The sequence below is a fragment of the Ursus americanus genome, chromosome 21, assembly GCF_024610735.1.
Source record: "Ursus americanus isolate L20-20 chromosome 21, mUrsAme1.1.p, whole genome shotgun sequence".
Taxonomy (NCBI): domain Eukaryota; kingdom Metazoa; phylum Chordata; class Mammalia; order Carnivora; family Ursidae; genus Ursus; species Ursus americanus.
In genome coordinates this window covers 10,402,804-10,415,839 of record NC_142147.1, presented here as the reverse complement: position 1 = coordinate 10,415,839, position 13,036 = coordinate 10,402,804, and the positions used below count along the sequence as shown (strand labels likewise).

At 42.6% G+C, this 13,036-nt stretch overlaps 1 protein-coding gene across 4 annotated transcripts in view; it reads left to right on the top strand.

Moving 5' to 3' along the window:
• The window catches only part of TOX3 (TOX high mobility group box family member 3), a 105,505-nt gene extending 95,369 nt beyond the window's left edge, over positions 1–10,136 (top strand). For 3 of the 4 annotated variants that reach the window (XM_087870419.1, XM_087870418.1, XM_087870417.1), the window contains exons 5-8: positions 1,962–2,189; positions 4,073–4,153; positions 8,123–8,851; positions 9,156–10,136. In XM_087870419.1, the coding sequence (XP_087726545.1) occupies positions 1,962–2,189; positions 4,073–4,153; positions 8,123–8,851; positions 9,156–9,191 (1,074 nt within the window). In that variant the 3' untranslated portion in view covers positions 9,192–10,136. Of the gene's footprint in view, positions 1–1,961; positions 2,190–4,072; positions 4,154–8,122 lie in introns of all 4 variants that reach the window. The other variant, XM_045806776.2, reaches the window with a different exon arrangement.
• The last annotated feature ends 2,900 nt before the right edge of the window (positions 10,137–13,036 follow it).

Genomic DNA, 13,036 nt, shown 5'->3' with positions numbered 1-13,036 from the left:
TGTGTAAAGGCAAAGAATCCAGTTTGTTATCTTTTCAGCAACTAAGCTGGGAAAGAAAGATTAAAATTATCGTTGATGGTGTCTCTTTGGGGGAAAGCTATTTCTCCACCTTTCCCAATGCTCTTCGGTCAATTATGCACAGGTTTCTTTCAGAGAATTAATTCTGAACTTTTGTTTAAACTGTGAGATTCTTCATTTCAGGTTTATTCTTGAAAGGTAATGATGATTAGGGCAAGTCACGATTATCCAAGAAAGATACCAAAGATTGTCACTGTTGGAATGCTGGTTTACAGAGAGTGACGTTGAGCTGGAAATTACTCTCACCTTGCCATTGGTCAGGGCATTGTTGGTGCCACCAGTGCCAACTTTTCTTTCAGGAACATAATATATAGTTGTTTGACTCAATTAGAAAAATCTGTGGCTCTCTATTTTTTTTTTCCTTGGGGCTAAAGCAGTATTTTTCACTGAAGGAAAACTTGGCCCCCGTTGAAGTTCTCTAACTGAAAAGCATCTGAGTCCCTTTAAGTTCAGATTCATTAACTAGAATTAAACAAGTCTCGTTTGTCCTGAGCATTTAGGGAAAAAAAGACCATTGAAAATGAATGAATTAATCGTGAGTTATGAAAGATGGCATTTTGGAGAAGAGTTGAGATGTGGCTTACCACCATTTGAAGTGTGTGAACTACTTGTATGAAGTACGCATGTTGTTATCACTCAAGGAGGGCCACGCAGAAGTGGACTTGTGGTTCCCCCCTACCTTGCGGGTCCAGAGCTTTCAGAGACCCGTTACCTAGCAGTGCTGTCCTTAAGAATTTTAGTAATCGGATTATGTTCCAAATAACTCTCACTCAGAAAGTAATGATACTCTTGGAAAATTTTGAATTTAGGATTCCAGACTCAAGGCCATTAAAAACCAATCTGTTAGTAACTTGAGTCTATCTCTGTTGATCTTCCCCACGGCTGGCTTTTAAAACCGATTTTGTCAAATATTTCAGCTTTCCCGATGAAGTTAACTGCAAAATGATCTCTAGGGGGATACGGCAAGGCTGATACATCTTTTCTTCTGCTTCTCTGATAAGTGTATTATATGATCCCTGAAATCAGATGGTGGGAGTAGCAGGTGAATCTGGAGCTCTGTGGTATAGAAATGTGGGGAGCTATAGGACTATTTTCTTCTCAGTCTTCTTTCTAGCCGTGGTGATTCTAAGTATCAATTATTGCTCTCTTATAGGTTTTTAATTTTAATGAAGACTATCAATTAACTCTCTATCTCCAGTTAAAGGAGTTTTGACTTTTTTTTATATTTCTTGTTAGCCTACTGTTTGGAAAGTTATCATGACTTTAAGAAATAAAGAGGACCTTTCTTTTACTGTGCAAGCTTAGGGATTGTAGCTAATTTCCATTGGAGTTTCTGGAGACCCGTGAGCAAGGTAACATTCCGGTAAAATAAAAAAGTGAAGCTTCGAAAACTCGATTCAGACTGATCATATATATGGCACGTGACTATGGCAAGGGACCTCATTTAAAATATCTGAATATAATCAACATCCTGAATTACTTAGATTTACTTCTAAAACCTTTGAAAATGTAAAATATTTTATGCGTACACATGTAACGCATACACACACACACATATATACACATATATGCACATGATACGCACACACTTCATTGCCTGGTACAGGGTGTTCTGTTTTTCATTACTCATAATTGCTATTTAGAGCATATGTTGTGAATGTATTGAAGATACTTCTGGGTCTCATTAATCAGTGTTCTAAATGCTAATCTCTACTGTCCAGTTAACTCTAAGAAAACTCACCCCTCCCCTGCTTTTGCCGGGGATTCCTCTGTTGATGAATCAGTTGAACAAAACCTTCGAAGAACAGTGGCGGACCTGGGTAGGTCCTGCCGCCGTCTCTGCAAGGACATTCCAGGCAGTGAATTTTCTTCCTGCTTTGCAGGCCATTGGAGAGAAGAGGGCTGCTCCAGATTCTGGCAAGAAGCCCAAGACTCCAAAGAAAAAGAAAAAGAAAGACCCCAACGAGCCCCAGAAGCCAGTGTCAGCATATGCCCTGTTTTTCAGGGACACACAGGCTGCAATTAAAGGGCAAAACCCCAATGCCACCTTTGGAGAGGTCTCAAAAATCGTGGCATCTATGTGGGACAGCCTCGGAGAAGAACAAAAGCAGGTGAGGTGAAGATCCAGCAGGGCCGTATATGAAAAGGTTACCAGCCTCTCCTCTCCTCTCCTCTCCTCTCCTTTCTCCACTCCTCTCCTCTCCTTTCTCCACTCCTCTCCTCTCCTTTTTCCACTCCTCTCCTTTCTCCTCTCCTCTCCTCTCCTTTCTCCTCTCCTCTCCGCACTCCTCTCCTCTCCCTTTTTTTTAAAATTTTATTTATTTATTTGAGAGAGCGAGCACGAACGGGGGTGGGGGGAGCAAAGGGCAGAGGGAGAAGCAGGCAGACTCCCTGCTGAGCAGGGAGCCCGACATGGGACTCGATCCCAGGACCCTGGGATCATGACCTGAGCTGAAGGCAGACGCTTAACCGCCTGAGCCACCCAGGCGCCCCTCTTATACCTTTTCTGAGTGAACATTCACTTAATAGGACTATTTCTCATCATGGCCTTTCCAGGCTATGGAATTTAGAAACACAGTTGTATGACTCCAAGCCCCCCTCCCCTTCCAGTTATGTGGATTTCTCGGTCCCCCTTAAGGGTGCATGTTCAGAACCCCTTCAGAGGAGAAATGGGTCCGTTCAGGCAGCATCCTGCATGTATGAACTTCTGATGATCATCTTTTCATTTGAAATCATGTGGAATTTGCCCCCTTTGTTCAGAAAGGGCACTACAAAGGGATGAGGTCCATCCCACTTGCCTTTTCTTTGATCCTCTGTCCGAACCCTCGTGCCATCCTGGTGGGTTTCCAAACTTTGAAGCCGCCTCCACGAGGCTCATTATCGTCACCAGGCATTTGAAATTTTGTTCCAAGTTCATTGGAAGGCTCAGCCATATGAGAGGTATTGAGAGGTTAGCCGAGCTGGGGGGAGATAACTTCCTTAGGGCCTTGACTCCTGGCACCCCCCTTGCGGCTCCTCCGCAGAAATGGAGAGGAAGAATGGCCCCCTTGCTTCTTGCGTGAAACTCCCAATGACCATTAGTAGGGATGGACGTTCCATGTCCTCAGAAGATTAGACCTCTCGTAGTCATAAAACAGGATCACCATCTCAGGAATAAAGACAAGAGGAAAACCCTTGATTTTTCTTTACAAATCATGACCTCATTCCTACTAGTTTGGCACGGTACAGCTATAAAATTTGCCCATTTGCGGTGAGCTTATTGTTGTATGTGTCGCACTGATTTTCTGTCCCAGATATGTAATCCTAAGGGACTGGCAGACTGCTATGTCTTTTAACCCCGGAGAAAAAAGATGGTTGCGCTTTGGTCTAACGCACAGCCATCAGACGCCATTAAGAAAAGGAAGCGCCCATCACATTTCATATATTGGGACTTGTTTATGAAACTCATTGGCCTCACTGATGGAAATTTCTCATCTTTTAACTATTTCTGACTTTTTTTTTTCCTTCAAAAGAAAACCGAGGTGGTTTCATGTTTTCTCCTGTGTCTTCACAACCGCAGACCTGTTGTGGTGGGTTTTTGAATCCTCTGATTCGGTGCCGGTTAGAAATGTGTGTGTGAGGGAAAGAAGGCACTGATGGAGAAATTCGTTATTTTCCGTAATTTGAACCCTTTGTAGCCAGTTTTACTCTTCTTGCCACCTTATCTCCTGCCTTAACGCGAGGCCCTCAAGCTGTTTCTCTCAAGGCGTCTGTGCTACAACCGGAAATCTTGTTTTCATTTATCATCGTAAACATCGAGATTGTGCTCCAATGAGGGTGGCAGGGTTTTGTTTTAATATTTCTGTGTGTGTGTATGTGTCCACATTTAAAAATCAAAACCAAGGAGCCCCACTTTTTAGGTGAGTTACATGGTGACCTCATTTGTGCGACTGTCCTTTGATGGCTGGGAAATTGTATGCTAAAGGTGGTGCTAATTGTGGCCTTTTTTTTATAGGTGTATAAAAGGAAAACAGAAGCTGCCAAAAAGGAGTACCTGAAGGCCTTGGCTGCCTACCGGGCCAGCCTTGTTTCTAAGGTAAACCTGGGTGGGGACTGGCAGGTCTCTGAATTACAATGTTGAGAACAGACCCGGAGCGTTGAAAACATCAAGGCAGCTCGCCTTAGGGGTGACCAAAAATGGCGTCTTGAACAACTCATAAACTTAACTCGTTTCCATGAGAGATGACCACAGTGATGGCACAAAAAATAGAAGTTAATGTAAGCTGCTGAATCAGAGTTGTTTCCAGAAGATTCCCTGGTCTCTCTTTCTGTGTGTTGAAACTACTTAACACACACAGATACGAAAGACGGATCTTTAATAGCCTCTTTATCTTCACTTTCTTGTCAGGGACTGAAATCTGTGCAAATGTCCTCTATTTAAATGGGGCGGTGTTTTGGTCATATTTGGGACATCCTATCATAAATTCTCCAATGGTTATATCATTGTAATAGGGGATGTTGCATTTTTGACCAAACTGTTCCACATCCGATAAATAAGTAAACCTAGAGATTATTTAAAAATAAAATTATGCTCCAAGTCCTTAAAAAAAAAAGAGAGACATGTATATGTATTATACATAGAGTATAAAATGGACCCTGATGGATTATAAAATGTACCAGTATCCCAATGCAAATGTCAGTCTAGATTATTATTACCTTGATCCAAAAGGAGCATGAGCTATTAGGTTATATTTTAACATTTAATTAACTTTGTCTTTAGCCTTCCTAGAATTTAGAGAGGCTTTGGGGAGAATAATTTGAACTAATGTTTTTGCTCTTGATGTATTTCCTCCGGCAATTGGGGATTGAATTCCATTGTCATGCTTGTTGCCTCAAGTACCACGTAGGGCTGCGGGCCATGGTAGGCGTTGCTGGCAAAGCCATTTAGAAAGGGTTTAATTCCTTTTTCTCTTCCTCACCTGAGCTGTTTCTTCTTTATATTAAGATCTACCATTGGCAGCTGCTCAAATCAGATCAGGAGAGGTCCTCCCTTTTTTCCTGCTGTCAGCTGTTAGGACACCTTCCACTTCATTAGAAAGAGACAACATTCATCAGGTCAATAGCAGAACCTTTTTCTGAGACGCTGCAAGACTCATCATATAAGATGTACCAGTCCTGGCCTCAGATTTGCATATTGGCAGACAACAGCCGAATGTGTGGGCTACAGATGTTAAGAATGGAGGTGTAGTTGGCTAATGAGATAGGGTGACGCGAATAGAGGGACAATGTACATGTACTTCCTAAGTGGATCATTTATTCACTCATTTACCCAGAAGCAGGCGTAGGTGATCTTTGTGCATTAGAGCATGAATAATTGACCACACATGGATTTCAGCCAAGAGCCGGTAACTCAAAAGGCATTCAGGAAACAGCAACCACGATTGGGCTCATCGAGTCTGTGGCTGAGGTAGAAGGGGTAACGTGAAAGTTACACACTGGATTCCAGAATCAGGCTTCAGAAGTATCTCCAAATGGAAGTCAGCGATTCCTGAAAACCAATTCGATGGGATTCAAAAAGAATAAATCTAAAATAGCGTTTGTTGGGGTTTTTTGTTTTCTTTTTTCATTAAGTTAGTGCAGGTTGAGAGCATCCTTAATTTATATTCAGAGCCCTGGCAGGGAACTAAAAACAGTCCTTGAGGTAGAAGTTCAGAATAATTTCAGTCTGAACCGAGAGTGTAAGATAGCTTCTAATGTGGTGATCTCACAGGAAGAGAGTGTCTATTGTACAGCGTGGGGATGAGACGGCATCCGAAGACTTGGCTCTGTTTTGGACCCTACAAATTAGAGAGGAATGAAAACCCACCTGGAGGGTTGCCTCCATGATGGTGAGGACTGAAAATCAGACCATATTCAAATAATTAAAAGAATCAGGGAGGCAAGGATTCGGGGGCATGTGATCTTGGTCCTCAAGTTAAAGGCCGTCATGTGGGAAGCCCAAGTTTGAACTCTGTGCCCCAGAGAGAAGATCTCATCCAAGGAGTGAGGTGTCATCCAAGGAGTGAGGTCACGGGCAGCAAAACCTCGGCCTTCATTAGAAATCATGAGGAGGGTTGCATCATATATGCCTTTAATTGATCCCCCTACATTCAGAGCCTGGCCCCGCTCTCTTAAGATGTGTCTCTACTATATTACTTTTAATCTTCCCAACAACCAACAAAAGTTAATAGGAGCGTAATATTAAAACATGAGGGAGTAAAGCTGGCAGGCAAACAGGACCTCTTTTATCCACTCATTTCTCTTTGCCACTAGGGTGGCATCTGAAGGCACGCTGGTGTGACTGCCCAGGTGTCTAAACGTAGACTTCCCTTGTAGTTTCGTCCTAAGACTAGCTGGGTGATCGTTAAACATTAGAGTGTATAAGAATTATTTTCATGGGTGTATATACAACACTGTGTGTATTTTACCTTATGGGTGATTTAATGGTTTTTTAAAGATGATGAATGAGTCTTTGCAGGTTTCTTCTTACCCTGTGGCTTTAGAATGTGCCCCTCTAGTAGGTATGCAACCCCACCAAACCTCTGCACAAAACCAGAGAGCTGTCCACCGATAGGTGGTGCTTCCCAGCGATAATGTGTTGAAACAGAAGCCATCGACAATGGCTTCTCCTACATTGAGTGATTTTTAATACAAGATCATCTCTCAGGTTCCTTCTAATGGTAGATTTTTTTAAATGTGAGTGATACAAATCTGGAAGGAAATATTCAATATCCTTGAAGAGAGTGTAATCCATCAGTTTGTTGCCTCCAAGGTGCTCCCACTAATCCCCTCCAGAAACACCTAATTTTGTGAAGAATAAGAGAAAAATTAGTAAGCACAGTCATGTCAATCACTGTTGCATGGGTAGAAGTATTTATTTTTGCGGAGGTAATTATGTATGTTTAGCACAGAGTGTAATAGGTCATTTCTCTCCATAGTTGAGCCTCACATGAGATCAGTTGTTTATCTTGTGGCAGGTTATTCAGTCACCCGAGTGTTGAACATTCTCCCCTCATCTAGGACTCCTGTGATGAATTGTGGAGATCTTTGAAAATATTGGGTAAACTGGAACAATTTCTTAGGTTGTAAAATACTTCCATTTAGGATCTCTACGGAATTCAGTTATGTTTTTCTTTTATTCGTGTGAGCACTGTCACACCCCACCATGCACGTGCAGAACCTTGGTGTTTTCGAGTAGCAGTTTCCTGGTAATAGTAATTGTTAATTCATAAAAATCGCTCACATATACTATATGCTTCCGTGGGTCAGGCCCTATGCTAAATGCTTAACAAATAGGAGTTAGCTTAATAGAACCACTACATAAAGTAAATGCCATAGAACCCCATTTTATAGGTAAGGAAACTGAGGAACCAGATGGGTGAATTAACTTCCCCAGAGTCACAAAGTTGTTAAGCAGCAGAGCGCGATTTGAATGCAGGCAGTCGATACTCTGTTCTTTCAGTATGTTTCTTAATGATGCGGGTCAGCTCAGACTTAACTGCTGAAGAAGAGTTGTTCTTGAACATGTATCAGTCAGCTTTTGCTACATCGTGCCGTGTAACAACCAGCCCCAAAGCCGAGTGACTTAGAGGAGCATTTATCTCAGAGAGTGCTGGGGAACTGGCTAGTTCTGCAGTCTAGGCCTGGCAGGACCCACTAGTCCTGCTCATCACCTGCAGTCAGCATGGAGGTTGGCGGGGGGCTGGGCTCATTCACCTGCATGGCAGTTGGCTGGCTGGGTTTTGAGAGGGGGCTGGGCCATGTGTCCCTTATCACATACGTGGTGATGGCAGAGTCCCAGAGCGACTGGAAGGGCATAGGGCCAGCCCAGATCCCAGGGGTAGGGGTTTTGACTCTACCTAGGGGAGGGGAAGCTAAAAAATCACATGACAAGCGACTTGGGTCCAGGGAAGAATGAATAATGGCAGTCATTTTTAAAAAATCCATGTACGATTCTTAAAAACAGTTACATATTGTCGGTCCTTGGGTATCTTAATATTTGGGGATTTCCTCCCCCACCGCGCAGGCTGCCGCCGAGTCCGCAGAAGCCCAGACCATCCGTTCCGTTCAGCAGACCTTGGCGTCCACCAATCTGACATCCTCGCTCCTTCTCAACCCTCCGCTGTCACAACACGGGACCGTGTCAGCCTCCCCTCAGACTCTCCAACAATCGCTCCCTCGGTCGATCGCCCCCAAGCCCCTAACCATGAGACTCCCCATGAACCAGATCGTCACATCGGTCACCATCGCTGCCAACATGCCCTCGAACATTGGGGCCCCGCTGATAAGCTCCATGGGAACGACCCTGGTGGGCTCGGCGTCCTCCACCCAAGTGAGCCCTTCCGTGCAAACCCAGCAGCAGCTGCAGCAGCTGCAGCAGCAGCAGCAACAGCAACAGCAGCAGCAGCAGATGCAGCAGATGCAGCAGCAGCAACTGCAGCAGCAGCAAATGCATCAGCAGATCCAGCAGCAGATGCAGCAGCAGCATTTCCAGCACCACATGCAGCAGCACCTGCAGCAGCAGCAGCAGCACCTGCAGCAGATCAGCCAGCAGCAGCTGCAGCAGCTGCAGCAGCACCTCCAGCTGCAGCAGCTGCAGCACATGCAGCACCCGTCCCAGCCTTCCCCCCGACAGCACTCCCCCGCCGCCTCCCAGATGACGTCGCCCCTCCCCGCCATCGGGAGCCCCCCGCCGGCCTCCCAGCAGCACCAGTCGCAAATACAGGCTCAGACACAGACTCAAGTACTGTCCCAGGTCAGTATTTTCTGAAGCCGCCCGCGGCAGGCAGGTGCACTCGGAGGCGGGCGCGCAGAGCTGCGTGGCGCGGCGGAGGAGGGTACGCCGTGCGTGCGTGCGTGCGTCCGCAGCGACCGCTTGTAAGTTGCTGTCGATGGTGCGGACGCGTGTAACAGATCACATGGTCCTCTCAAGTGTCTATTAGATAGGCAATAAGAACACAGTGTAGCTGAGTATCATCTTCTAGCTGACTATAAATCACTTTGTTTTTAAACAAGAGAAGCTGTGCTCTTTTATGTGATGCCTTTTTTTATTTATTCAGGCTATATACCTACAATATGTGAATCAAACCGTTTAACGAATCCTGGGACATACTGATGACTGTAAACTGGCCTCTCTGAGTCATAGAAAATGGCCTTATTTCCCCCAGAAGTGAATACACCGCACTTCGAGGCTCTTTGAACTTCCGGAGCCCTAAAGATAAAAAGCACAGTCGAAATTACCTGAAATATGAAGATCCAGTTTCATACAAACATTTGTATGACGTGAATAGTTGATGGCATTTTTTTGTCATGAAAAAAAAATTAATGTAAATCACAGACTTTTGCCAAAGCTCTTATTTTTTTTCCTAAATCTCTCCAGAAAAGAAAAAAAAATGCAAGTGATTAGATTCCATTATTGACTCATTTCCACTTTTTTAACTCATGACTTCTCCAAATCGAACCACAGTATATGTTGTAACGATATCTATGGCCACTGTTAGCCCATTATACTCATTCCAATTAGAAGAAAAGAATGTGAATATTATATTCTGTGTTTTGAGTGACAAGTTTCGAAAAATAAAAACACTGTATTTTTAAAAAGGGAAATGCACTTAAATGAAAACAGTTATTACAAAAAGTTAAGATTTAAAAAAAAATGCAAGAGTTTTTATTATGATGTGATACCGGTAGAATATTTAAAAGACACACCACATCTGAATAATCAATGTAAATATTTTCTTTCAAAGTTGTAAGTTTTCATATCATGTGTTGTAAAGTTTTCATAAACGAGGCTTTAACGTAAACACTGGTGACATAAACCATTCATTGCTACGTTGCTTATTGTGTTTTTATGCTGTTTTATACTTTTTTATGAGTTATGATAGCAGCAATTAAGTTGTTTGTATTTTGCTTAACTAAAACAAAAATGCTTTTATCTTGCTATAGAATAAACACATTTCAGTAAAAACTGTGGACTGTATTTTGATGCAACAACCAGGAAAATGTTCACTTTTCAAATAAAATGATTCGTCAAATTTCAATTTCGGTTCCTTGAATACGTATATGATGGGAAAAGACACCCCATACCAACTTTTATTTGGGTCAAAGCATCATCTTCTGTGTTCAGTTGGAAATAGAATGTCCGTTGCTGGGAATTTGGATCATATGGCCCAAATCCAGGAACTCTTAAAAAAATGGGAAATATATATATATATATTTGACGGTCCTTTTGTTAAGATGCAAGTGGCAAGGTAAGTATAGAGGAAAAAGCAATTGTCTTCTGTTTGGGGCTAGAACTAGCCGGCATTGTGTTGTTCTTGCTATTAAAAAGGATGATGAAAATGATTATTTCAGTGTTCATTTCTTCCCCCCTTTTCTTGCTCTGTAGTGGCTCCTCTTTGAGAACAGTGTGACCACTATCCCCAGTTGTCTTGCATGATTAATTACAGCATCTGTCCTGTCAGAAGCTATAATGAAGAGGTCTTGATAAAAATTGCAAATTACCACTGGCAACAGTCTTAAACTGCTTATGATAAAATGAAAATTAAAAACAGCAAGTGTCAACCCTGACCAGAATCCTAATCTGGCGAAAATGAGGGTGTGGGTCATGGTGTCCATAGCTCCCGTGTGCAAGACATTCAGAAATAATGGGATATGGATTCCTCAAAGTTGTTGCTGTAGTTCAAAGAATATTTACTGTATGTTGTGGGCTATGAATAATGAATTCAGCTTTCAATATTTCATAATCGTCTCGTACTCTGTATTATGTACAAATATTGAACAGCAAGAGATTCTAATTATAAATTTATAGATTTCTTGCTGTAGAAAAATTTATGTCTAAATCGAAGCTTTTCATAAGATGTATTAGTTGACAGGTATCAGTGTTCAAACAGTCTTAGAACGACGCCTAATCACATCTACAAGGAGGCAATTGTGTCCCACAAAGACATGATCTGCTTGCCTCAGACCCATCAGAAGCAGAACTGATGGTAAGAGATTTTCTGTGAATTGAAACCAACATTACATAACAATAAGAACCATTTTATATTCTGTTGTGAAACCTTTAGACGAATGTCTTCAAAATTAATTGCTAAACTACATCTGACAGTAATTGTGTATTAGTTCTGTCATTGTCATTTTGAAAACCCATGAAGTATTGCTTGGAAAAAAAAAATGTCACTAGTGATAAGACTTAATTGCAAGCGAAGTCTGTTTTCAACTGTTTGCAGTTAGAAGCAGGTGTTGTAACAGCTATTAAATGATTTTATAAATCTTGGGTTTTATCACATTTGATTAAATGCTGCTAAGCCACTGACGGTCCATTTCAAGGGGAAAAATAGTTTAATTACTACAGTTTAAGAAAATTAATCATCAGGCAAAATTGTATGTTTAAAATGTCAAAAGGCTTGAATCATGAAAAGAATTCTCCAACCTTGTCACCAGATTATTTTTCTCGGGATTCGCTAAAGCATATTACAAAATCAACTTGTATTTCAATTTATACATGTGACTGGTTCCTAGTCCTGAGACGTCAGTAAGTACTTGCTATATTTTTTGGTTCCAGGTCAGAAATAAATCAGGGTAATGAAAAATAGGCATGAGAAATGTGGTAACTGATTAGTGGGATTTCTAAATGGTCTAACTGCCTTCCCTCTTTAAGGGGTCTCGAGACGTTAACGAGGTTCCTGCGCACCCCCCACCTCTACGACACACACCTTCTCCTCCTCCCCCCCCCCCTCGCCGGGTGCACATGATTTTATTACTCTGGCTAAACACGATCCCCTTTTTTGCATTAACCTGTACCGCCATATGACGGAGGGGCATAAGGAGTTTTCATTTTTAACTGACACGGGGTCATTAGTTCTCGACTCAAAGAACAAAAGCTTAAATGCCTTTGTGCAGCGTAATTTCTGCTATATATTACCACCTGACGGAGGTTTGAAGGCGTTCTGGGCAGATGGATTAATATCTCAAGTTTAAGTAGGAGTCCTCCTCTGTGTCCGTTCAGCGGGCTTCAGACCTCTGAATGGTTTCTTTCCCGTAACTCAGTTCTTGGAGCATTTTTCAGCACTGGACTTCAATCTAACCTTTCCTCCTCCCCCCCCAACCCCCTTTGTTTGGCTTTTGTTTTGCAACAGCTGTTATTATCGGTTTTGGTCAGCTGTGATTGCTGGAGGCAAAATAGGACCAGATGGTGTTTTGCTATGCATGAATGGCGAGTTAGAGGCGTTGAGATTGAATAGGCCAAGTTTGAATGGTGTCTGTGCACCACCTGCCTGCCTGGGCTGTGGTGTACGCATCACAGTAGCATGATCCGCCACCGATCTACTAGCATTGGATGGGAAAGTGGGGCGCGGGGTGGATTTTCCCCATATTTATTGATCTTCCATGCACTCACAGAATAATGCACTGTACAGTCAATTTGAGTTAATCGGATATGACACGGCATGGGCATGTAATCTATCACTCTAGAATTCTGGTTCACTTTCAGGATTTCATTGCTCACACAGACACACACAGTAATAGCAGAAATTAATGGGCTAAGTAGACACAAGTTTAAAAAAAAAAAACACAAAAGTCTGTCTAAAATTATAGCCTGAAGGGTCGGAGGGTGAAGTTGGGGAAGAAAGGACATCTCATGATGATGCTTGTGTCAGCTAACAGTGCAAAGTAAAGAAAAGCTATGATCCTGGCGCGTTCAGACAGCCCTCCTATTTGTCAGTTACCCAGCAAATATTGCACATTTATAAGAAATGTGCCTTAGTAGGAAAACCGCACAGGCTCACAATCAGATTGGTGTTCTCTTAGAAAATATTCCTAGATAAAATTTCCCCCCCATCCCCTCGACTGTAGTTAGCTTTGCCGACTATCTGAAGTAACCTTAAGGATTAAACCCTTTCCCTGAATTTTAAAGTCAGTGAACGGTTCAACCCATGGTGAT